This window comes from Alosa sapidissima, chromosome 14 (assembly GCF_018492685.1).
Source record: "Alosa sapidissima isolate fAloSap1 chromosome 14, fAloSap1.pri, whole genome shotgun sequence".
In the NCBI taxonomy this organism is placed as follows: domain Eukaryota; kingdom Metazoa; phylum Chordata; class Actinopteri; order Clupeiformes; family Clupeidae; genus Alosa; species Alosa sapidissima.
Window position 1 is genome coordinate 20090032 of NC_055970.1, and position 27130 is coordinate 20117161.

General features: G+C 44.3%; 1 protein-coding gene across 1 annotated transcript in view; it reads left to right on the forward strand.

Annotated features, from left to right (window-relative positions):
• The first annotated feature begins 66 nt into the window (after positions 1-66).
• The window catches only part of LOC121681211 (protein mono-ADP-ribosyltransferase PARP6-like), a 30126-nt gene continuing 3062 nt past the window's right edge, over positions 67-27130 (forward strand). The window contains exons 1-23 of the mRNA XM_042060805.1: positions 67-427; positions 4818-4874; positions 5773-6240; positions 8372-8550; positions 9748-9825; positions 10603-10697; positions 10855-10915; positions 11149-11239; positions 11642-11708; positions 12372-12521; positions 14267-14417; positions 15556-15687; positions 16057-16152; positions 17126-17218; positions 17735-17860; positions 18936-19001; positions 19762-19829; positions 20129-20177; positions 21606-21718; positions 23351-23423; positions 25627-25696; positions 26336-26415; positions 26750-26813. Coding sequence (XP_041916739.1) covers positions 8536-8550; positions 9748-9825; positions 10603-10697; positions 10855-10915; positions 11149-11239; positions 11642-11708; positions 12372-12521; positions 14267-14417; positions 15556-15687; positions 16057-16152; positions 17126-17218; positions 17735-17860; positions 18936-19001; positions 19762-19829; positions 20129-20177; positions 21606-21718; positions 23351-23423; positions 25627-25696; positions 26336-26415; positions 26750-26813 — 1738 coding nt within the window. The 5' untranslated portion in view covers positions 67-427; positions 4818-4874; positions 5773-6240; positions 8372-8535. The remainder of the gene's footprint in view (positions 428-4817; positions 4875-5772; positions 6241-8371; positions 8551-9747; positions 9826-10602; positions 10698-10854; positions 10916-11148; positions 11240-11641; positions 11709-12371; positions 12522-14266; positions 14418-15555; positions 15688-16056; positions 16153-17125; positions 17219-17734; positions 17861-18935; positions 19002-19761; positions 19830-20128; positions 20178-21605; positions 21719-23350; positions 23424-25626; positions 25697-26335; positions 26416-26749; positions 26814-27130) is intronic.

Here is a 27130-nt window from a genome sequence, read left to right on the forward strand (position 1 = left end):
AAAACTCAGTTACTTAATTCTGCAATGATACATTGTAGGCTGTGTTCTGAAAATTCACATGCAGCGTTATGACTGAGTATTTATATAAACTATATTTTGTGAAATGGACCAAAAACATAGTCTCCGTAGCAACATAACGAAATGTGTTATTTTGTTGGCTTTTACGCAAGATAATTGACTGGCGTTAGGCTAACCTTCAGGACACAGGCAGCTTTTGTACCGAATGCCTCTCAAATTGAAACCTTTTGAGCAGACAGAACCTTGAAGGGGGAGTCAAAATCCCTTTAATGAGATGCACACACGACCCTGCACGTACACCAGCAGGGAGACGTGCGATTGAATGGTGGAATTTTAATCTGAACGATGGCATGGTTCAAGAGTTGGAACGTTCACAGGCGTGTCTTGATTGAACTGATGCGCTTTGCCGGTAGGAAATGAAACGAAAGGTTCGGGGGCATTGTTGTCTTCTCAAGACTTTGTTTACCCTGGTCACCTATATTAGAGCACAATTTCCAAGAGAAGTCTGTATCTCAAAAAAGCCAACAACACAGGCCAACAACAGCCTACTCTATTCGCAGTGCCGCTGCTATATCACGCACTGTGCGTATTGGTGCGAGGGCAAAAGGGACGGGGGGGGGATATCATAAACTTTATAATATCCGTTTAATTGGGAACTCATCTTGAGCGTGCAGGAGAGGGAGAGAGGGAGTGACTGGTTCCAGCTTGCTTGTCAATGTTGGTAATTACATCTCCTTTTTAATAAGGAACTTTTAAAAGGAAATCATGAAGGCAACAAATACGAGGCGTTAAGCGGTTCTCACAACTGACCATTTAAACTGTGAGAGGGCACTTTAGCATTGGCTGCACTCACTGTGATTTGGAAAATGGACGAGAATAAAAAGAGTGGTCTTTGCCTTAGTGGAATTGGTGAGTATTAAAGTCTTCAATTATTCGTTCCCTTAAACTATGGGACACATGATAATGCCGATTGAAACACACTCCACTCAGATAGCTAGGGGGCTAGGCTCTTAATTCACTTTTTATTGCAAACAGAAAATGTCTAGCTATAATGTAATCAAATGCTTCCATTTTCAAAGCAACGAAGGCTGTTTATACAGCAAAACTGTTTTCGTTTTTCTTTTTTGCGGGGTACCACACAGCAGTTATGCTTAGGGCAACCAAGTGGACAGCAGTGAGCGGCCCTATACTGATAATGGTATAGCCCTGTAGTGGGCGCATGTGAGTTCCTATAGGCTACCACAGCTCATTTACAGCTTTATCTTGGTTAAATCATAACAAATAAAGGTCATAATCCGTTCAACCTTGTGTATTAAGAAGCTTCCCTGCCAGAATTTTAGGAAATTGAGTAACACCTTGGTACACCACATAATTACTACTGAGCTGTTGCCCCAATTCTGGGTGAGTCAACCTGTGCTTACCAGCACTATTTTCTCTAGACAATCTGGCATCTGGAACGGATGTAAAACTCCCTGTCCTCTACCGCTCTGCTGCTTTTATTATAGTAATCCTATATGTAGGCTATACAAACATGAGACACTCCTGACAAACAGCCTACTAGGCCTACTGCACGTTCACTAGGGTCAGTCTAACCTTTGGTATTTATTTGAATGACACAACCATAAAGCCCAATTTATAAGCTCATCACATAGACGTCAGTGTGTTTAAAATATGATGAGGAGCTTGTGCAACTCTGAGATTCATAACTTGTGCTATGGCTCCCCCTTGTGGTTATAAGTAAACACAGCAATGCTCCAGAAGTAGTCACACATTCAGCAGATGCCTTTTTTCCAGAGCAATGAAGGGCAAACAAAGATGTCAGAGTGTGTGTCATAGGCAAACATGTGCATTCAATAGGAACTGAATGGCTTAGTCAGAACTGCAATCATCACTCTATCATACTTACACCAATCTTACAGATACAGTTAGTTTACACACCTACAGTCTAACGAGATGTCGGAGTCAGAGTAAATAAAAAAAGTAGAAGTAACTGGTATCCCCTCCCCTACTATCATACTACAGGGGTGTATATGTATGGATATGTTTGGTTACTTATAACAGCCACTGGTCACTGCCAAATGTAGCCATTCATGTTGTACAACGAGGGTCATTCCGTGCCAAATCAGACAAAATCCAGGAAAATTGTTGCTGCACCGTCTCAGATTTTGCTCAAAGTTTGTCTACCTAATATTTATGTCCCAAAACTAAGACCTGTAAAATATGTTTGTTCAATTCCAATGTTTTCATTTTTTTACACTCTCAGAAATGTCTTATCTTGGAGGCCATGTTTGGGCATAAATATCTTGAAAAGAATTATTCCTAGCCTTCCCAAACTTTGTAGAGTAGAAGAGAGACATGTTCTCAGTTTGATTGGACTGTTAAATGTTTGTATTGCATGCCCATTAGTTTAGTAAGGCCCTAGATATGAAAAACAAGGGGTAAAACTCAATGTATTTATCTATGGTACAACATTGCCACTTTATACACTAAATGTCCATACACTGAGCTACTTTCACATAGATTTTCAAGTGCCTATAATATTGGTACAACATTAATACAGTATGTAAAGAAAAGAATTATGATTGATACCAAATGCGTACAAAAACAAGTTTATAATACCCTTAAAGGTTGTGTCAGCGATTTCAGGCCCAAAAAGGCCCAAACATAAATGATCGCATTCATCTTCTCTTTCCTAATGATCAGCTAGCTGCTTGTCCCATAAGCAGGCCGTCAAAAAAACGCGTCTCTGTAGGCAGCCTAGGCTCAGAGATCTGTACACAAAAACAATTGCTACCAACAAGGGTTGGCAACCCCTCAAAGGCAAAATAAAGTTTTTGAACCAATAACCGACGAGATGCGCGTTTAGGAGAGTTTCAATTGCAGGGGAGGGAGGGGGAGGGAGTAGCGAGCTAGCTCTCTGTTTTGTTTAAACATCAACAGAAGTGACGTATCCCTGCTATCACTGATACAATTTTTAATATCACTTTTTTGCACTTTTGGCCTTTTAGAAAATCAATGAGAATGCCGTACAAACTTTTAATGCTTCAGTCATACTGAGAACATGCTTGTCCTACAAAGTTTGGGCTCCCTATGAATAACGCTTTTCATTATATTAATGCCCAAACATGGCTTACCAGACAATTTGATGTTCAGGCAGTAATTTCAAGGGCTAAGACTGATATGAAAACATAGGATTTGAACAGAAATATTTTACAGGCCTTGGGTTTGGGACCCATTCTTGATATAAACAAGATCTGAACAAAATCTGAGACGGTGCAGAAACAACCTTATCTGATTGGACACAGAATGACCCACAGGTGAACCTGTCAACGTCTTCTCCGCTGACCTTCTGCCCCACATACTGCTTACAGCAATAACTCACATGTACAAACACAAAATTAATATAAATAATAATGCAACTACTACAAATCACATACTACAAACTAATGTGGGAATTTGGAACGTAGCAGTTAAAATAGCCTACAACCATAACTTGTTTTGTATATCTTGGCTGTATAATGTTACACATGCCATTGCGTCTCAGTCTCCGTAATTGTCCTCCAGTGTCTCTTATCTCCGTATGAGAAGTGCATCATAATTCTACTAATCAGCTCTAGACAGATCAGTGCTGTGGAGGCTACTCCGATAGTTATTAACAACTCTACACTGCACGCATATGAACAGTAGCTACTCGGACTATTTGTTTGATGTTGTTTAGATAACAGGTTTGAACAGTCCTCCAGCTTGTGTGCAGTAGTCTACAGAGGCCTCTGGCCCCTCTCAGTACTGGGTCCATTCGGTCAACAGCAAGCAGGAGCTCATCTACAGTGACCACATGTTAATCATCTCACTCTCTCTCATCCCGCAGTCATTGTGACGCAGTCAGTGTGTCCTCCCACAAGCTCTTACTTAACATCCCCCCCCCCACACACACACACCACCAACACCCCCCACCCTGTTGCCCCCTACTGCCAGACTCACCTGCATTCCTGCACCACCACTTTCCCACCTCCACTGCTACTGCCGCTACCCATGCCGACACTCCTCTCTCTCTCTCTTTCACACACACACGTTTTCTCTTTATCTCTTTCTCTCTCTGCCAAGGCCTCTCAAACTTGTGCCAGCTCTTGGCTTCCTCACAATGGCCACCTCTTCTTCCTCCTCCTCTTCTCCTCTCCTCCTCCGGTGTGTTTCCTCCTCCCTGATCACTCTCACGCGCGCGGCCCCAGGTGAGGGACAAACCCACAATCCAATCAGTCCAATCAGCCCCTGGGACGGGACGGCCAAACCCCTTATGGCTGCCAAAGAGCATTAGCATTAGCCTCCCCTCTGCTGGGCCAGCTCTCCTCACTGCCTGGAAATCCCACAGCAAATCCCACCAAGGCTCTGAGAGGACTGGCCTGAGCAGAGAGAGAGGCAAGTGGGGGAGAAAGAAGTAATGAGTGTTCTTCAAGAAGTGCAGAGTCATGTTTTATTCAGTGTTTTTTTGTCTGTGTGTTTTGAAACTCCATGGGTTTGTTAGTGGTGCCACAGTTCGTGTTTTGTGAGAGTGAAGAGAACCGTTCGCTTAAGCAAAACTCATGCATATTATGATAATAAATAAATAACATTTCCTGTGACAGAAGTTTGATTTCCTCCTTTGCATATGGGAGCACGTTTATTTTGTTCTGACCTTTAAATCCATTCACCCATGCCTAATTGAGTAACTCACACAGAGGAATGTGGCTGCTTGTAAAATTAAATCATTCAGTTGAAACGGAACATCAGAACTTGTAAATGGTCAAATGTCTCCTTAACAGGAAACCGGGAGAAGAGGAGCACTTTTAGCACTGTCATCGTCCCTCTGTCCCCTGCAGGTGAGTCACTAAATAGAACACTGAACACTCTTTCCAGTTGCTAATCTCTCTCTCTCTCTCTCTCTCTCTCTCTCTCTCTCTCTCTCTGCCCTGGGTCATTACTTACCTGAGTTTGCTCAGCTAAGCAGGTGAACTGTCATTAAGGACAGCCACTGGTTTTGATCTAAGCAGCCACTGCCATGCACTTCACAGAGAGGCGTTTTATTAGAGACCAAAAGCAAGGAAGGTGACCTAATGGACCAGATGATAGTTCTGGTCTGAAGAGCACAATCAAATTAGTCATGCACGTGCACCCATATGCACAGTCTCTCTCTCTCTCTCTCTCTCTCTCTCTCTCTCTCTCTCTCTCTCTCTCTCTCTCTCTCTCTCTCTCTCTCTCTCTCTCTCTCTCTCTCTCTCTCTCTCTCTCTCTCTCTCTCTCTCACACACACACACACACACACACACACACACACACACACACACACACACACACACAAATATGCACGTCTACACACATGACTCATCCACAAACATACTGTGCATCACCACAGGGTGAGAGTAGAGTAGAGCAGAGGAATTTATTAAGAAGAGGTAAACATGTAGGCCTATTTGATATTTTCATGTCAAATTCTAATTTTCTAAATATATTCTTTCACACAAGGGGTATAGGGTTCACACACACACACATACACACATACCACATACATACACATATAGGTATAGGGTTCATACACACATACCATACTAACACACACACACATGGTTTTATTATTTAGCAGACGCTTTTGTCTAAAGTGAATATACACACACACACACACACACACACACACACACACACACACACACATACACACACACACACATACTGGGTCCAAGAGCACACAGCCATTTCCCTCCATCTCTGTTCTCCCTGCAGATTTCCCCCTCCCTCTCCCCTCCCTGGCAGCAGCAGCAGTAGGGACAACCCAGTCAGCTGCAGGTCACATGACTCCCCGTCTGCCTCTGACTGAGCATGCTCAGGCTGCTCTGTGTTGTCAGGCAAAAAATAAGACAGCAGAGGCAGTAGAGATCTGCAATAGATAAACACATAGCCCCTGTTGGACGGAGAGGGAGAGAGAGAGAGAAAAGAGAAAGAGAGGAAAATCTAACCAAGGACAAAAAGAGGGAATTCAACCACAAGCCGTGAAATGGTGAATTTGCGGCTGAGCTTCACCGAGGTGTTGTTTTAGAGGGGGGATGTGTGTTTCGCCGTAGCCGAGGACAGCTGGAACGGGTCCTGAAGCAGGAGCGTCCGGAAGCGGAGCAGGAGCAGCATCAGCATCAACACCCCAACCCCTCCTCCTCCAACCAAACCCTGACTCCCCTCCCTCCATCTCCTGAGGAGGTAAGAGAGAATGGATGGGGCAGCGATGCCTGGAGGGTGGAGGAGGAGGAGGCACTGGGAATCTCTCTGTGTCTATTGTGTGTTTTGCGTGTGAGAGAGAGGGACGTTTTAACGATGTCAGTGTCCGTGTGTGTGTATGTGAAGCAACAAGAGAGGGCTGGGGACAAGCGTCGGAGGGTTAGGAAAGGGATGGAGGGAGAAGAGAGGGGGACAGGGGGAGGGAGGAGAGGAGAGATGGAGAAAAGAAAGCACGAAAGGGAGGGGGTGGGGGGTTGTTCTATAATGGTAGGAGGAGGCAGGCGATGCTGCTGAGGCCGGAATGGTAGGTGTTGCTTGGATACAGTGACATCTTAGAGGCCTTTTTCTATTCAGAAACAGAAATGAAACAGCTGTCATTATTCGTATGCTCTTTGATGTGGGAATTATAAAAGATTAGACACGATCTGCTGAAGGGGGGGGGGGGGGGGGTGTATGGCAGTGTGTCAGTGAGGGTGGGGGGGATGAGACGAGGGAAATGTAGGAGCTGAGGACTGAAACAAAATGGCTAAAATTTGGAAAGACCCAGTGCCTGAGTACGGTGGAGAGGAGGAGGAGAGGGGGACAAAACAACTTGATTATATTTGTTATCTGGCAGCAAAGATGCTTTTGAATTATGAATTATGGCTCCTAAGGAGAGAGTGTGTGTGTGTGTGTGTGTTTGTGTGTGTGCACTGTGCACACAAGTGGTGTTACATCAAATGTTTAGATTTTTATACATTTAATGGAATACACTTCATTTAGAAAATAATTTAATTTCTCTGGTGCAGCATTTGAAGATAGCTGTGCAACATTGCAAGACAAAATGTGTTTATAATTCATATACATACAGACCTAATGATATTCCTAAAGAATAATAGCAAGTTTGTAGTATTTTTATTAAAGGTAACAACATTAGAGCATTTTTTAATGCAGCTTTGTGTGAATGTTTACAATTTGCACATTTCTGAGAGGGTTGCATTTGTTAGGTTGTTTGTTAGACTGTGTTGACAATCTCCCCACTCATGAGTTATGACTTTTTTTTTATTGAGGTTGTTTTTACCTTATTGGATGTACTTCCTGGTACCTAATTATGATGACTCACAGAATAAAAAATTCTAAAAAAAAAACAAACATTTGGACCAACACAGGAAGCAATATAATACAGTTAATGATGTCCCCCGGAGTTAACACTCACGGATGACTGGCTGAGTAGACTATATGCGGTAGCATAGAGAGATTCTTCATTTTGCTTTTTGGAGTCACACTACATTTCTATTTATTTGAGATAATACATTGTTTTCTGAGCCACATTGTAGTGATTGCTAATGGCAATTATATTGGTAAAGCCTGCTAATCAAATAGAAAGTGTAAATCTACATATTTAGATTTATGACTTATGATCATATTTGTTGTCATACCATCCTCAGATGGTTTGAACTTGAACTCGTAATCAGCAGTTACATTTTTAATGTGTGACAAACACTGGCTGTTAAATAAGAATTACATTACCAGCAACAGAAGCCAGGCAAATCACACTTTCCCACTCTTATATAAGTAACTGCAACATAAATGGAGATTTTCGTGGAATGTGTAAATGTCCCCATAGCAGAAGGCCCACTCAAAAAAAGGGAGCTATCAAGAGGGAGAGAGAGCACACTCTTAAAATTAATGTGTTGAAAACAACACAACTTGCGTTGTTTTTAACACATATCTGTGTCCAGATAGAGATAACACAGTTTATGTTGTTTCCTTTTTTATTTGTCACACAATATGTGTTGAAAATAACACAACTGGCATTGTTTTTTTAACACATCTCTGTGTCCAGATAGGGACAAAACATTTGCAAACAGTGCAGGAGAGGGAGAGGGAGAGGGAGAGAGAGAGAGAGAGAGAGAGAGAGAGAGAGAGCCTTGCTCCCACACACCCTCCACGCTGATTAATGAAATCATGACATAAGGCAAAGATGGCTGTTGCTAGGATACATGGCAAGGTGGAGTGTAGATAATTAAAGTGTGTGTGTGTGTGGATTGACGGATGTTGCAAAAGAGATGGCACAGAATCTGGATTTTGCCACATGGCACAAATCCAACAAATAATTTTTTCCCCTTTTCAGAACAGGACACCATTATCTGAAGGGAAGACCCTAAAGGACCTCACTCACTAAAAGAGAAAAGGACCCCACTGGTTACCAAAATTTCTGGACGTTGCTCCATCTCACCGGAGCTTTTAGCTGGAATGGATGCACAAGGCCGAAGCCTGACAGAACAACCACAGTGAATGGCAGATTCAATGGTAAGAGACCCACCAACAAAAGGACACCACAGAAAGACACTATTCTTACCCCTGATCTATTACTCAGTGTATCACAAGGCATGACTGAGTTCTTGATGCGCTTAGATAGAGTGCTGTCTGTATTCAGCTGTTTTCTCTTAACACATGTGATGTCGGGCATAAAATGTAGCAGGACAAAAATAGCTTTTACATCCTGAACTCGGTGGACCCACCTGAAGGGTTTGTGTTGCATTTCTGTCAGCATGATGAAAGTGTTTTTCTGAGAACTGGAGAGTGGGAGAGAAAATGAGAGAGAGAGAAAACAGAGAGTGTGTGAGAGAGATGATGAGAGAGACAGAGATTCAGTGAGATATTCAGAGAGAGAGAGAGAGAAAGAGAGAGAAAGAGAGAGAGAGAGAGAGACAGACAGAGGGAACAAAAGAAGTAAGAGGGAACAGAGGCCCAGAATATTGTAGGAGCCATTCAATATATATTAGTGGCCAGGCATTAAAGTTTACAGCAATAGTTTAAGTAGTTTAATTCAGATATGCATAATTTGGATAGTTCTCCATATAACGCTTGTTCCAATATGAAGGAGCATTTCTGACCAGATCTATTTTGTTCCTTTCTATTTTAGAATTATAGAATTTTTATTATTTATTTTAAATATTATGAGGGGCATACTTTGACTTCTACTTAAAATGTAGGCACTCTTATCCTCTAGTAGTCTACTATTGACAGATGCAGTGGTAATTCCTAGCTATGATCTCCTCTGCACCATAGCTTAAATATTATTCTATTGCTGTAACTGTAGCTCTGTAGCTTAATAGCTCTGTAGATTAAATGTTATTCTATTGCTGTAGCTGTAGCTCTGTAGATTAAATGTTATTCTATTGCTGTAGCTGTAGCTCTGTAGTTTAAATCTTATTCTATTGCTGTAGCTGTAGCTGAAATTTCTTGAATTTCCCCTTGGGGATCAATAAAGTATCTATCTATCTAGCTAGCTAGCTAGCTCTGTAGCTTAAATGTTATTCTATTGCTGTATGTCGCCTTGGATAAAAGTGTCTGCCAAGGTAATAAATGGAAATGGAAATGCATTGTGATTAATTGCAGATAAAATGCAAGAATTTGTATCACATTGTAAAGTTGCTTAGAGCTGTAATACATAGCATCTCCGAATCAACATCTAAAGGCTGCATGTGTGTTTATTTTCCACAGGATGTCAAAGGCCAGTACTGGACTGATGAGGAATCTGATGGTGACAATGAGTCCGAGCAGTTCTTGTATGGCATCCAGGTGAGAGAGGACTCATGACCAATACTCTCTCATAGTTATGCACACACACACACACACACACACACACACACACACACACACACACACACACACACACACACACACACAGAAATTACTTTGATCTGGATGTGACATCACAAGAAAAAAAGAAAACTTGATACAGCCATCTACCATCTAACAGTATCAGGAGGATTTGGATAACCAAATATTTTGCTACTCGGGCTTGTTGAAGAAAGCCCACAGTCTTGTCTCCCATAATAACAGGCTACAACAATGTGTTTTAATATTGCGTGCTAATATTCTAATCAGATTAGTGCAAAAATTCTTTTGTCTCCCAAGGCCCAAGGCTCTTTTGGCAAATCAGACAGACATGAAATGCAACTATCTCAGGGACGCCACCCAGAAACATGCGTACACATCACTGAGATTAAAGACGGAATTGTTTGCCCAATCAGTGCCTGTTACAGACAGTCCCGGTCCCATCTCTCTCTCTCTCTCCTTCTCTCCCTCCCTCTTGCTCTCTCTCTCCCTCCCTATCTATCTGTCTCCCTGTCTGTCGTTCATTTTTGTGTTGTCTTTGTGACTTTCCCTTTCAATCTCGTTGTCAATGCAAGTGATGTTTAGCTTGCTGTTGTTGATGCAAGCTTCTAAATCATACAAAATCCACCTAAAAACTGATATTTAACCTGCCATCATAGCAGACCAGACCAGAGAAGGCCATAAGCACGTGTGTGTGTGTGTGTGTGTGTGTGTGTGTGTGTGTGTGTGTGTCTGCAGGGGAGCTGTGCTGCCGACCTGTACCGGCATCCTCAGCTTGATGCTGATATCGAGGCAGTGAAGGACATTTACACAGAGAGCGCCATCTCTGTTAGGTAAGCTATACACCCTACACACACACAACAAACCCAATTTAATAATATGATTAGCCTGTCATATGTACACTTCTGGTTTTGGCAGAATATAAAGTAATGAAAAGAAAAATGTGATAACCCTGTGTGATTAGGATTTATTTCTTATCTCTCATATTAGGGAATATGGGACCATTGATGATGTGGATATCGACCTCCAGATCAATGTCAGTTTCCTGGATGTGAGTAGACGAGGCTGCACTCTGCCTTTACCCCCTTACCAGTCATGGAATAGATAGACATATGACATGACCCTGTGTAAATGAAACGTTATTCACGGTATTTGGTGATTGCCTAAATGTGTGTGTGTGTGTGTGTGTGTGTGTGTCTGTGTCTGTGTCTGTCTGTGTCTGTGTGTGTCTGTATGTATGTATGTATCTGTGTGTGTGTGTGTCCTAATGTCCTATTACACCAGGAGGAGGTGGCGACCGCCTGGAAGGTCATCAGAACAGAACCCATCGTCCTGAGGCTACGCTTCTCCCTCTCACAGTATCTGGATGGACCAGGTTAGAACAGCGTGTTTTTGTGTGTGTGTGTGTATGTGTGTGTGTGTGTGCGCGCGCGTGTGTGTTTTTAAATGTGAGTAATTTACTTTAAGTTTATAAATCATTATTTCATATGATATGCCTCACTAACTGTTATCTCTGTGTGCGTGTGTGCGTGCGTGTGTGTGTGTGTGTGTGTGTGTGTATGCGTGTGCGTACATGCGTGTGTGTGTGTCTGTGTGTGCATGTGTGTGTGTGTGTGTGTGTGTGTGTAAATGTGAGTGATTTACTTTATGTTTATAAATCATTATTTATTTCATATGATGTGCCTCAGTAACTGTTATCTCTGTGTGCCCGTGTGAATGTCCCTATAAAGTGGTGATGTGGCAGAGCTCATTCTGAACCCCTGTCCTGCATTCACAGAACCCTCAGTGGAAGTGTTCCAGCCCTCCAATAAAGATGGCTTTAGCCTGGGCCTTCAGCTCAAGAAGTGAGTCAGTCGGTCTGTCTCTCTGCCTGCCTGTCTGTCTGTCTGTCTGGGCATCCTCTCTAGACTTTACCACAGCATAAATCACACATTATCTGATGTCCTTTTAAGACATTTCAAATATTCAAGCCTTCTATTTATCACCTGGAGAGAAGAAATACTTTTTTCTGATTGGCTGGCGGGGTGGCTTTTAATTCTGAATAACGGGAGACCTATGAAGTAGATCTGGTAAAAAAAAGTTTAATCGCCGTTCCATATCAATGCTTATGAATGGTAACTATAACAACGATAGTAGGACGACGGTTGAGCCTGGAGGCAGGCTTCGCAACAATGGAATCAACTGTATACAAGCTGTCGCTGTTATAGGGCCAACGAAAGTTGTACAACAAGCTGAACTAGTGAGGGAACCGCGTTTTTTTACTTTGCTTTACAGTGGCAACCGGGTGATAAGCGGGATATCGGCCTTCGAGGTGTGTCCAGTTATATGGGATTAATGGACTCGGGCGGAGGCAACTCCGCTGCGAGTCGGGGAGTTCTTTGCCCCTCGCCCTCGTCCATTTATTCCGTATAACAGGACACCTCGGCGGCCATTATCACTTACATGTAAAAATGTACAGTATAATAAATATATGTGTGTGTGTGTGTGTGTGTGTGTGTGTGTTTCAGGATCCTGACCACGTTCACCTCCCAGCAGTGGAAGCACCTGAGTAATGAGTTCCTGAAGGCCCAGCAGGAGAAGCGCCACAGCTGGTTCAAAGCCGGCGGAACCATAAAGAAGTTCCGCGCCGGCCTCAGCATCTTCTCCCCCATACCGAAGTATGCCACCGCTGCCGCTATGGCAACCACATTTCCCAACCACCTTCTTAAACAGTCTCATCCGCCATGTCAATCTCACTTTTGTATCGCATTCAGTGTTTTCTCTGGTACTTTACTTCAACCGAATGTGTTTGTGTTATATAAGGGTGTATTATTTCCAGGTTTCATAACAGCTACACAATCTTAAGAAAACAACGCTTATTGTTGACATTTCATTTCTTCGGGGAGATAGGAATTCTTTCGTTATGAGAGTACAACTTGTCAGAAGCACAACAACTTGTCAACTTGCTGTTTTGCATGGCAATTTATTCGGTCAATGACAAAGCTGCGTAATTAGATGGACTGTCCATCTTTATACGAGCAGCGTTTCTCTATGTCTCTGTTGTGTCTGCATTTACTGCCCCTGATTTAAGATATACCGCTATGAGACACTGGGCTGATTTTAAATTGTTAACCATCATAATCTTTAGCGGAATGGGAGAACACTAATAGTTTGTACCAGCAAATGGGGAGTACAGCTGAAGATCTTTGTTGGACTGGCTTTCCGTCATGGTTGTCTCTCAGTCTTGGGGTGTATCTTGAGGTGTATTTGTTTTATTTTTGGTACTGACCAGTGGTGTAGTCTACATGATGCGCAGAACTACGTAGTATTTCCACCTAAAAAGCATGACCATCTCAGTATACCCACTTAAAATAGGCAAGGATATGTATTAACATTTGGGGTTGATCACAGTATACCCACTACAACTAACAAGGCTACATCACAGTATACCTACTACAGCTAACTAGACTGCACCACTGGTACTGACATGTGTTCTCACCTATCAGGAGTATGAATCGGAGTGGGTCTGGGATACCAAACACCACTGTTGAACCTTCTGGAGGTGTCTTGGTAGCCTGGTAATACCAGACTCACTACTTCGTTTCAGTTTGTGAAGAGAGTCTGGCCTCTCATGATTGGGAAATGTTTCAACTCTAGCATCATAACCGGTATACACTTTGTGGGAACTTTGAAATCAATGGTCCAGCCTAACTAATTACATTGATCAGGGATTCCTAATGTTACTTCCTACTTTGCCTAATCTTTACAAACTGATAATAAACCATAAATCGGCAGTAAAGGAACAATGTATGTCGGCCTACCTTTGCTGTACATAAATTTACACATGTTTCCGACTGCAATTTTTTGCAGGCGTTGCTACTACCGTTTACCACAGCCACTTTTGATTTTCGAAAATGTAGCGTTGTCTCCTTCTTGTTGCTGATTGGCCCGTCGTCTCTGGTGTGTGAGAGAAACGTTAGTGTATTGTCATCTGCCAGACTAATAGATCACTGAAAGGAGATTCTAGGTGGGTGTGGCCAGGCTAGTGTCTTGGGCCCAATTTAAGAAAATACTAATGATAGAAAGTATTGTTAAGTATCTCTGTAGTGTCCTCTGTTGTGTTATAATACATAGACTAGGGTGTTATAAGGCATAGGTTAGGGTGTTATAAGGCATAGGTTAGGGTGTTGGGTTTAAGTACATGCATGTAAAAGTGAGAGTTTTGGCTCCTCTAGGAAATCCCCTACCAATAGAACAAGGAACATATTGCCCTGTGTGTAACTACATATATTTTGTCCTTCTCTCTCTCTCTCTCTCTCTCTCTCTCTCTCTCTCTCTCTCTCTCTCTCTCTCTCTCTCTCTCTCTCTCTGTCTCTTTCTCTCTTGTGTGTGTGTGTGTTTGTGTGTGTGTGTGTGTGACCAGGTCCCCGAGTTTCCCTCTGATCCAGGACACGGTGCTGAAGGGCAAACTGAGTGTGCCCGAGCTGCGAGTCACCCGCCTCATGAACCGCTCTATCTCCTGCACCATGAAGAACCCCAAGGGGGAGCTCTTCAGCTACCCCCCCAACAGCCAGGTCCGACCCCCCACCTGCCTTAACTAGCCCCAGAGTAGCCAATAACATGCCTGCACCTCTCCCCCACCTCCACACCCCATCTTAAGCACCCACCTTAATATCTCTCTCTCATTCAATCCCAATCTCATCTACTTAAACCTTCTACCCAACCTTCACTTGCCTACCCAGCTCCTAATGACTACAACTCCCAGCATGCACTTCAGGCCAGTAACTGCATCATCACTCATTGTCACGGTGATACCATTCTCGATGCAGCCACAGATGGTGTTGGTGCACTAGAAGGATCAATTGCAACCCACTATTACTGACCCAGAGGCATTGAAACGTCTAAAGACTAAATCTCTGTTTATATAATTAATATTATATTTTGTTCTGATTATATTAAATAAGGTATGATTTAAAAACACATTTGTCTGTGTATTAACATGGATAATGGGCTGTGAGAGGCAATAGATTACCCCTTTGTTAAGCCATTACATATTCATTATAATTTAATAGTCATTTAATGATCAGTGTCCTAACAGTATGCTTATGTGAAAACAAAATAAGCAATTGCCCAGTGAGGAACCTCTGGCTACTAATCAAATATAGTCAGCAGTAAACAAACAGCCTTTAATCTAAGATGAGCCTTGAAAGGTTATTGAATTTCCAGTCGGTGTTCATAATAGAGGATCATCTCATTGGACTGAGCGGATTTGACATGGATTTGACCAAACACACTTCCATATTATATTCCACTTATTGTGTCGCTTTCTGTACCCCACTTTCTGTTCACACCATTCAGAAAGAAGACATTTCTGTGTGTGTGTGTGTGTGTGTGTGTGTGTGTGTGTGTGTGTGTGCGTGTGTGTGCGTGTGTGTGCGTGTGTGTGCGTGTGTGTGCGTGTGTGTGTGTGTGCGTGCGTGTGTGTGCATGTGTGTGTGTGTATACATCCACTGAATAACCATTTCCCCGGCACTCTTGTGATAACATTTGTTTTTCCACCCACCCCCTGACGTCACCCCCACTTGCCCCTGGACAGAAAAGCACCCCAAACCAAAAAAACTGCCCTCTGCCTCTCCTCCCCCACCCACCTCCTCCTGACATGGCTGGCTGGCGCCCCCTTCCCATAATGCTTTTCTTGACTTGACCCATCAGACTGTGGCTGTCCCGGCGGCCAGGGCCCCAGCGCAGATTACCACGAGGCAGCTGATTGAATTGTTTTTCTCATCCCAGGCGGGCGGACACTGCAAGAACATCCCCACCTTGGAGTACGGCTTCTTAGTGCAGGTAGGAGTCGCTAGAGGGCGCTGTGGTGTCACAAATATGCATCACTGGCAGCAGAGTGGGGCAATCAATAGCATTTTTATTTTTCTAAATGTTATTTATTTTTCTTTTTTTGAAGGGAGGGGGAAGTATGTATCTATTCAGGTGATTGTTACAGATTGTTTGTTGTTGATTGTTTTGTAAAATCATGAAAAAAAACTTTGAGGGTAACTGAGTGAAGGTTCATGGTTGAAAATCATTCTGGTATTGGATGAGGCTGCAAGATGGGCAGGAGGACATATTATTTAACTGTTGTTGTCCTCTGCAGGCTTGTTTTGTGAGATGCATGAGAAGATTGGTAGGGCATGTGTGTGTTTCGTCTCTCCTTCACAGATAATGAAGTATGCCGAGCAGCGTATCCCCACTCTGAACGAGTACTGTGTGGTCTGCGACGAACAGCACGTCTTTCAGAACGGCTCCATGCTCAAGGTGAGACCTCCTCTATCTCCTGTATGGTTTAAAGGCACACTATGCAGGTTCTTTAGCTTAATATGCAAGTTTTTTAGCTTAATGTACCTTCATTTACCAGCTTCAGAGTCATTGGAATGGTTATATGACTTTTTTCGGGTTGAATGGTGGCCGTCTCGCTTCCCCCTAGCGCCTGTGAGCGGAAAAACCACCCTTGCAACTGTGGGCCGGCGGGCCGACGGCCTCAGTGTCAGGAAGTATAACGAGTGTAACGAATTGCTTTACTGCATTCAGATACACACACACGCCAGGCACCGGCTAGAAAAAGGTAGCGATGGAGTTTCTCAGACATTCGTCATGACAGAGCAAGTGAAAAATAAGCAAAAACTGAAAAAAAAAAAACAATAAGGAAATTGCCAATACTGCATAGTTTGCCTTTAACCTGCTCTATCTCCTGCATAGTTTAACCTCCTCTATCTCCTGCATGGTTTAACCTGCTCTATCTCCTGCATGGTTTAACCTCCTCTATCTCCTGCATGGTTTAACCTCCTCTATCTCCTGCATGGTTTAACCTTCTATTTCTCCTGTGTGGTTTAACCTCCTCTTTGTCCTGCATGGTAAAACCTCCTGTAACTCCACTTCAGTACTAAGGTGCCATGGGTACAGCAAAGTGTTAACAACCCTAAGACCTTTGGTTGATTCCTTGGGGGAGCACATACTGATGAAAACCTTCTTTTGACTTGTGCCGTCCATGGCTTTGAATGAGAGCGTCTGCATAATGAATAAATCTAAATGTGAGAGTGCTGATAAGTGTGATTAATGCACTGCTGATACTCATTAGGTTCGTTAAACAGGCCATTTCCTCCGGCTTGTTCATTTTCTCCATAACAACACATCTGTCCAAACTGTTTTTGTTTGCCAATAATAATGATTCAGAGAAAATAATATTTATTTGTGTTTATGGTTGTGTGTGTGTGTGTGTGTGTGTGTTTAGCCTGCTGTTTGCACACGGGAGCTGTGTGTATTCTCTTTCTACACTCTGGGTGTGATGTCTGGGGCGGCAGAGGAGGTTGCGACAGGAGCCGAGGTGATTGCCCTCTGTCCAGTCCACCCCAAACACACAACATTCACGACAGTTTCATCTCTTAAACTACACAAGACAATACAGCTACCCCCCCCACACACACACACTCCTTATAACTCTGTACAGAGGACATCTGGATTATCAAATTGTCAATCAATTCACCTGTGTATCCATCTATTGTACCTGACTATAACTGTATTTACAATAAGTCTATCCTGGTCTCTATCATGCTCTTTCTTTCTCCTTCCCTGTCTCTTTGTATACAACATCCATCCATCCTCACCCACTCACACTCCCAGTAAACCCCTGCCCTCTCTGTTGAATCCCATTCAGAGACCAGCTCAGTTCTGTTTGACTTAAGGGCTTACAGCTCACTACTTTGCCTCTGCTGTCTGTGTGAGGAAAGTTCTATGTAGGCCTACGTGAGAGTGTGTGTGTGTGTGTGTGTGTGTGTGTAAGAGAAAGTGTTTGTAGATAGCTGGTAGGTGGCTGTGGAATTATGGGACTTCCTGTCTACAGGTGGTGGACCTGCTGGTAGCCATGTGTCGTGCTGCCCTGGAGTCCCCCCGGAAGAGCATAATCTTCGAGCCGTACCCCTCTGTGGTTGACCCCAATGACCCCAAAACCCTGGCTTTCAACCCCAAGGTGATGATGCTCTTTTAGAATTTTTGGAATTTGGGCTGTGGAATTTGAATAATAGTTCTGGGTTATGGGGTGAGCAAGGGCATGTTTTTAAAATGTGTCTTGGGCAATTTGATCTCAAGCAGACAGCAGAGACACATGTCATTTACATTTGTCCATTTAGCAGACACTGATATCCAAAGTGACTTACATACATTATGTCAACTGTATTATAAGGGATTACATTGTCCCCGGAGCAACTTGGGCTTAAGTGCCTTGATCAAGAGCACAACGGTGGAAGCTGGGAATTTAACCCACAACTTTTCAGGCTACTGCACGCTAGCCCAGCTCCTTGAACACTACACCACCCATTTATACATGTATCCAAGGTGTGCAGGTAGAGACGTTTGACCACTTGTGTTTAGATATTGTTACTGCCAATGTCATAGCCATTGTGTGGGATACATTAGAATTATACATTATTCAACAGTTAGGTCTAGTCAAACTATTTAGTAATTTCTGTATGGACGAGAGGCATTCTAGGAATCATCATGAGACGATATATCAGGACATTCCCACTCAGTCATTTTGCAGCTAGTAATCAGTCCACTTATTGCGTTACCTGCACGGCCTAATTACCTTCGGCAGCTGTGGTGATATTCTTAACACCACTCCCTCTTGTGTCATATTGCTTAATGAGCGTTTACACTACAAAAGATATGTGATAAAAATACATCCTAAACCACCGTAGCAAATGGTTTGAGTGATCAAGTCTCAATGTGTCTTGGTGATGGTTACACTTGTGTTTAGTGCTGTCCACTTCTGACCAGATCATCCCAGAACACAACTTGAAAACAGGGTCTTAAATTATTCATAAACAGAACATTTCTTATATATCATTGTTTACTATTTCAAAATAATTGTAGTAGTGTAAAAGGATATATTTATACATGTTACACAGACTTGGTGGCATATACAGTATTTAACATGTTGTTTCCTCCATAACCAGTGTCCACTCAAATGAAATGTTAACCGCCTGTTTCCCTCCCGTTGTCCTATTGATTCCCGGCTCTTGCCTTCTCTTGCTCCCTGGTCACAGAAGAAGAACTATGAGAGACTGCAGAAAGCACTGGACAGTGTCATGTCCATCCGAGAGATGACCCAGGTACAGAGGGATGGACAAGGGGGGTTTGTGGGGCAGTGAAGGACCACCACAGGGCTGTAGTGGGTTATACTAAAACATGGCTGTCATTGAAGTGTCAAATTCACTTATAGAACATTACATTTATTCGTTTAGCAGACACTATCCAAAGCAACTTATTATGTCAATTATATTACAAGGGCCATTCTCCCCAGAGCAACTCGGGGTTAAGTGCCTTGCTATAGGGCACAATGATGGAAGGCAGGAATTGGACCCACAACTTTTCTGGCTACTGCATGCTAGCCCAGCTCATTAGCCACTACACTACCACCACACTTACAAGTTATTATATGTATTCATGAACACATACAAGTCCCACAACTGCCATGTGACAGAGAGAGAAAACTCATACATGAGTGTTAGTGACAGAATATTCATTAAAATGTTATTTTCAACTTTGTTCAGTATAACCTGATTTCATCAGTTTCCTGAGTGTACATGTCAGTCTAAGCTAGATAGCTACATTTGGAGCAGTCTTGTGGTGTAGAGCTCTGAGACACAGAAAGGAAGTGAAGTCTTTGAAAGACTCTGATTGACAGCTTATGTGGCCAGTCACTTTGATCCCAAAGGCTCCTCCACAACATATCATCTCTGTGTGGTAGAGAAGTGGGCTGATCGCTCTTTGATGCCGATTCCTTTATCCCTATTCAGACAGTGTAGAGCTTTGGCAGGGACTGTGGGTTCATGTAGAGTGCAGGTTGACTGTGGGCTTGCTTATTGGCAGGGCTCATACCTGGAGATCAAGAAGCAAATGGACAAGCTTGATCCGCTGGCTCATCCCCTTCTGCAATGGTTAGTCACACCCATTCATCACTCCCTGTATAATCAGTGGAATTAAACCTTTGTCTACTCCATTACAGCGTTACTGTTTGCTTATTACACTGTATGGGAAATGTACTGTACTGATCAGGATCACACACACACACACACACGGACACGCACACGCACACGCACACGCACACGCACACGCACACGCACACGCACACACACACACGCACACACAGACACATACTCTCACAAATACAAACTCATATACACACACACACTCTCACGTCTCTACCTAATTTTCCTGCTGTCTTTTTTCTGTGCAGGATCATATCTAGTAACAGATCGCATATCGTCAAGCTGCCACTCAGTCGGGTAGGCATCCATTTCCTCCCCTTGTGTGGTTTGATTGACATTCTGGAGAGAGACAGACATCTCCCTCATCTCTCCCTTCCCCCCTCTTCTCTCTCTCTCTCTCTCTCTCACTCACTCACTCACACACACACACACACACACACACACAGTCACTCTGTCTGTCTCTATTGTCTATTTTCTCTCTCTCTCTCTCTCTCTGTCGCTCTCTCAATGTGTCTCAAATGGCGTACTTCTGTGAGTACACTTTCTCATGCAGTGCCCTGTGTGAACTGTGTGCTTACTGGCAGAGTTCATGAATTTTAACAGAATTTTAACGGAAATGACGATTGCAACATTTAATTATAACTTTATTGGTTTCCTCTATTCGACAGTGACATGGTCTGTGTCAACACATGAACAGTTTATGTTTTAACTTGCTTGTACCTCTGTAAAGTGTGTTTTCCACTGCTGCTGATTCAGCTTTCTCAACCGCGAGGAGTTTGAAAATGTCCCCTCCCCTTCCGTTATGTATCCAACATGGCGTCCGTTGAGGGCGAAAAGTGTCCAGTGTTCCACACTTAGCTTTTTGACCGCTATGAGTTCATTATCCGGGGGACTTGCAGTGCCCTTCGTGTCGTTGGATTTGTCAGTGTGAACACACTCAAATTATTGTAAGTGCAGAAGTACGCCATTTGAGACACAGTGTCTCTCTCTCTCTCTCTCTCTCTCTCTCTCTCTCGCTCTCTCTCTCTCTCTCTCTCTCTCTCTCTCTCCCCCCCCCGTCTCTGTGAAGTTTTATCTGCCTGTCTGCGTCCACTCTGTGGCTGACGGTCCAGCTCTGTAGAACCTCAGAGGTGGCAGTGTGAGGGGAGGCTCTGCCGTCCTCCTCCTCCTCCTCCTCCTCTCCCCCAAACGGCACTAAGCCGCAGCAGCCGGTGAGGAGGGTGTGATTGAGTAACTCATCACCAGCACCAGCTCCTCACTCCCCGGCACACAGTTAGCCAATGATTGCCAGTTTTTATTTGTTTCAATGAGCCGTGGATGACAATGTAAGTAGTTATTTATTTATGAAGTGCTGCTAATGTTTATTTTATGCCTGATGGATCTCTCTGTCTGTGTCTCTGTTTTCTTTTGTCTTCTCTCTTATCCCCTCACCCACATATCTTCTTCCTCCTCTTTTTCTTTTTTCTTTTTCTGTCTCTTTCTCTCCCCTATCCTTTCTGCACCACTCATTTTTTTCTATTCTGCTCTCTCAAATATTCTTTTTTTCTCTCTCTTTGTTCCTCTTCCTCTTCCTCTTCCTCTTCCTCTCCCCCGTCCTCTCTGTCTGCTAATATTTCCATACCCTCTTACACCTCCTCTCTTTTACCCATCAATCTCTCTCTCTCTCTCTCTCTCTCTTTCTCTCTTATCTCTATCTCTGGGTGTGTGTGTGTGTGTGTCCCACAGCAACTGAAGTTCATGCACACTTCACACCAGTTCTTGCTCCTGAGCAGTCCGCCTGCCAAGGAGGCCCGCTTCCGGACGGCCAAGAAGTTGTACGGTAGCACTTTCGCCTTTCAGTGAGTGCCCCACCAATACACCACCCCACCCACCCTGGCCCCTCACTCGGAGAGCCAGTCCCTGGGGGGCTGTGGAGTGGGAGGGCTGGCTTCTGGAGGATCCACATCCTTGACAGGGCTAAGCAGTAAAGCAGGCTTTAACAGCACCCTGCCAGATAGAGGCTTGAAGGTCACCAAGGCTTCATATTGATGTCCTGTCAAGTTATTCTTTTTATTTGATGACACACACACACACACATACAGACACACAGACACACAGATACACAGACACATACACACATACACACAGACACACAATACACGATACACCCACCAGACATCAGCCACACTGACATAAGCTCATATACACACACACACACACACACACACACATTAGGGCAAATGGTGTCTGAATCTTGTCATTGACGTGCCCTGAGGTATCTCCATCCAGACAGATAGGCTGTGGAGGGCAATGGGAGCTCAGGTGGTGCTGTGTAGCCTACGTGGAGAGCCGACTCTGACACTGAACCGGGGGGCTCTGCCTCAGTCTCCCAGCCTCTCTCGCTCCCTCTGCCTTTCTCTCTCTCTGTCTCCCTCCAACCAACGAACCCCCCCAAATACACACACACACACACACACACACACACTCCACACGCCACACCACCGTCCCTCAGGGAACACTTCCCCACTCAACTGCCCGTCTCCTGGGGCAGTGTCTCAGCCAAGAATAACAGGAGAGTTCGGCTGCATGACCCCCAGAGATTTACCCCAAACCCCTCAGAGAGATGTGATGACATTAGATGAGAGGGAGAGAGGAGGATAGAGATAAGGAGAGAGGAGGGTAGAGAGAAGGAGAAATAGAGGAGAGAGGGGAGTGATGGGAGGGAGAGAGAGTTGGAGAATAATATGAAGCATTAGAGAGCAAGAGAAAGAAAGAGATGGAGGTGGAAGGAGAGAGAGAGAGACCAAAGTCAACCAAAGTTGAGAGAGTTAAAGAGGGAGCGGTAAATAGAATGAGAGAGAGGGTGATGGATGAAGAGAGATAGAGAAAGAGAGAGAGAGCAGGTTTGGTTTGAAGCTTCCGGTGGACCTTCTTGTCATGTCAGACTCTGCACCTGAGAAGAGCAAAAATGAGAGTGATGCCAGTCGCCAGACAGATGTTTGCACTGGGTTTACCCCACCCAGAGATGCCACGCTCATCGTTGCTCGATTTCAACGCAATCTCTCAGTTCTCCTCACAGCCATCGAGCCCAGACCTTCCCTCCTCAAATGCTGAGTGCAATCTGGTTGCCAATGTGCTAATAAGCCCTCAAATTACATTCAAGTATATAGTCCTGTTTTTAATGCCATCAGGATAGATTGAGTACTTGGCTGGACTGTGAAAAAATGTAATTTACATAATAACTTTAGGCCACTAACACTAATGGTAAAAGCTATGTTGCATAGGGTTTGGCTTGGATACAAATAGAAGCTTATTTAGAATCTGGTGATTGCGCAAGCATTAACAAAATTATTTCAGGAAAAAATGTTTGTCCATCCTCACCTTTCTTTCTCTCTCTCTCTCTCTCTGACTTTCTTTCTCTCTCTGTCTTTTCTTGCTCTCACTTTCTCCCTCTCTCTCTCTCTCTCTCTCTCTCTCTGCACCCACTCTAGTGGTTCCCACATAGAGAACTGGCACTCTGTTCTGAGAAATGGACTAGTCAATGCCTCTTATACCAAGCTGCAGGTATGTACCGTAACTCCAGCAGTAAGACGCATTCCCCTCGTGAACAGGCCCTGTGCCCGCCCCTGTGGTGGTGGCATGGGTCGCCTGTCCCGCTGTTCCATTTTGACAGTCTTGGTGCCAGCTTCCATGTCAATTGTCTCATAAAAAAGGCCGGGTGGGTGGGTTGAGGGGTGATGATCTGATTGGACAGGGGCTCACCGGTAACGCCTCCAAGGTTAGATGTCAGGCTCTACTTGTTACTGGTCTGGCAGTGGAGGGCGCCACGCCTCTTCCTGTGCAGGGAGGACAGGGTGGTGGAGCCCTCTGGTGGACTGGAGGCTTACCTGTCGGCCTGATGTGGGAAATGGTGGGCTAAGGAGAACTTCCCTCTCCCCTTCGTCTGTGCCTGTGTGTGTGTGTGTGTGTGTGTGTGTGCGTGTGTGTGTGTGTGTGTGTGTGTGAGAGAGAGAGAGAGAGATGTGTCGGTGTGTGTGTGTGTGTGTGTGTGTGTGTGTGTGTGTGTGTGTGTGTGTGTGTGTGTGTGTGTGTTTGTTGTTTTGATATATGTTTGGAGTTTGTTGGTTAGAATGTCTTGTTTTCAGGTTGGAAATGCTGGATCACACCACCTTGTTAGCAGTAAAAGAAAAATGTGTAAATGTGTTCTGTTTTCATTTTTTGACCCTATCCAAGAGAACCATTGAGGAGCACCATCTTTGTTTTGTTTTTCTTGATGAGAGTTCTCCTCTCCCACTAGACAGTGAATGAGATGTAGACCATATCTCATTGGTCTAAACAGGAGCCCAGGAAGTGAGGAGAATGCATAACACAGCGTTTGGTGCCTTAGCGTCTGATGCAGCTTCATCGCTTTTGGAGGAAGCTATGATTCTATGAGCCCATTACCTCCCATAGATCATCATTCCTCTCTCTCTCCCTCTATCTCTCTCTTTCTTTCTCTCCCACATACCTGGCATTTGTCCTTTTCTGTAGTCACCTCACACTCGCTCACATCACATCGCTCATCCATCTCAGACGCACTCGTCCTCCACGCCGTCTCTCATCATCTCGTCGCCTCTCCTCTCGTCTTCTCTCCCTCCTTCTCTCGTCCTCTCAGTGTCTGCCATCCTCTCTGCTTATCGTCATCCTTATCACCCCCATCACCGTCATCATCGCCGTCGTCGTCATCATCAGCCGCGGCCAAAGCAGTGGCAGATACTGGCGCCAACGCCCTTTGTGTCGCCTGAAGGCAATCACAAATGCACCTCCACTGGAGAAGAGTTCTGTGGGATCTCGCTGACAGTTGCTCATGTCAGGTGGGATCTTTTCTCTCCTTGGTCTGGCCTAGCACTCCTTCATCTCACCCCTTGCCCTTACATACACACACACACACACACACACAAACACTCACATACACATACACACTTTATCTCACACACACACACACACACACACACACACACACAGACACACACACACACACACACACACACACACACCTCACCTCATTATCACATCTCCCTTCCTGCTTTTATTCCCTCCTCACTCCTCCCCATAAACAGCAGCGGGTCAGGCCTGTGGCCCATGCTGTGGTCAAGGCTCTGTCCTGCGGTCAGACTGTCCCCAGTCTTCAGCCTCTGCAGCATACTCTTCACCGTCCTCTTTCTCGTCTCCCTCATCTTCTGCAACCATCCTCTTCTTCGTTTTGCACTTGGGGAAGTTCACACTTGTCTGTTTAGGAGTCCACCAGAACTTCTCCTCTTCCTGGGTAAAGGCGAACTGGAAGGAAGTGATGTCGCCATTGTCATTGTCATTGGAGTCTTCCAGTACTACTTTCATACTTTCACTTATTTGTTGTCTATTAGATGGAAGATCCTATTCCTGAGACTCCTCCTGGGGCTGGGAACGTGTGTGTGTGTGTGTGTGTGTGTGTGTGTGTGTGTGTGTGTGTGTGTGTGTGTGTGTGTACATGGATGTGTGTTTTCATGTGTGAGTGTAGAGGAGAGTATATGGGAGGATCTGCCACCTTCATGTGTATAAAAGAACAGCTCAAGAGTGCTGTTCCTCTTCTGTTGGTTCTTCAGGGGTGATTTGCCCAGATCTGCTGTTTCGATCTTTGCTTGTCCTATCCTTCTTTTCTTGTTCTTTTCCTTTCTCTCTTTCTCCCTGTGTGTCCATGTTTCTCTCTGTTTCGCTGACTTCTCTTCCTCCTGCTCTTCCCGAACCCAAGCTGCATGGCGCAGCGTACGGCAAGGGCATCTATCTAAGTCCCATCTCCAGTATATCCTTTGGATACTCAGGTAGGCGTGCTGGTGCTCTCTATCTCTCTCTCTCTCTCTCTCGCTCTCTCTCTCTCTGTTCTCACTTGTTCTTCATCTGTTCATCTTTCGCACCCATATACTGACTGGCTCTGCAATGTTGCTTTTAGCATTTCATCATGGCATCCTTGTTCTTGTGATCTCTCTTACTCTCTGTCCCTTTCTTTCTTTCTGTCTTTCTTTCTTTATTTCTTTCTCTCTCACACTCTGTTTTTCTCAGTCTGATCCACAGTATATGTGTTGCCTGCTGATCCATGGTTTCTGTTGTCTGCTACAGCTGTGCTGCGTGTGTGTGTGTGTGTATGTGTGTGTGTGGGTGTTACCTTCTGTGTGTGTGTGTGTGTGTGTGAGGCTAAGACGGTGAGGTGAGCCTCCTTCATGCCATTGTCTCTGTGAGGCATCACACCTGTTGATTTTCATTGTGTCTATGTAGACACAGTGTGTGTCTGTGGGTTTAGGTCTGTGTCTCCTTGTATTCTTTGGCAAAGCAATTGGTTGCACTATCACAATAACATATCATGGATAATTAAAATCACATTAAACCATTTGACTGCGGCCCTGGGTAATCTACATAGCAGTAATGTCCTATTAATAATTGTGTGTGTGTGTGTTTGTTTTTAGGGATGGGGAAAGGACAACACCGAATGCCCACCAAAGATGAGCTGGTGCAGCGATACAATCGCATGAACACCATTCCACAGGTACAGGTGTGTGAATCGGAGAGCAACAGTGTGTGTTCATCCTCAGATAGTGAGGATGAAATACGTATAGTAAGTGTGTGTGTGTGTGTGTGTGTGTGTGTGTGTGTGTGTGTGTAAGAAAGAGAAAGAGAGAGACCATTATTTTTATAAAGTGTATTAGACGGAAGCAAATTCTTGCTTAGTAGCCTATGTTTGACCTGTGTGTTTGTGTGTGTGTGCGTGTGCGTGCGCGTGCGCGTGCGTGTGCATGTGCGTGTGTGTGTGTGTGTGTGTGTGTGTGTGTTTGTGTTTGTGTGCGTGTGTGTCTGTTGCCTCACACCCTGTGGATCCTCAGAGTCGGTGTATCCAGTCTAGATTCCTGCAGAGTCGAAACCTCAACTGCATCGCGCTGTGTGAAGGTAAACCCACTCTTACCTCCTCCCTGACTCTGAGTCGACTGCCAGGATTGCTATGAGCACCCAGCAGATCCACAGCTTGTCTATCTGAGGGATTTAAAGCACTGGCTACATCTCCTCTTTTGGCTGCATCTGTGTATTAAACACTAATTATACACAGTATTAAAAGTCCCTATATTACTTTTCTTCTTCACTGAAATTGAGCAAGCCAATTTATGCCAGTACATTTAAAAGTCGTGTTTGCAATAAAGCAATGTACCAAAGTGAAAGCCAGTACAAATGGGGTTTACAGGAAAAAGCTGACTGAAAAATGTTCTACA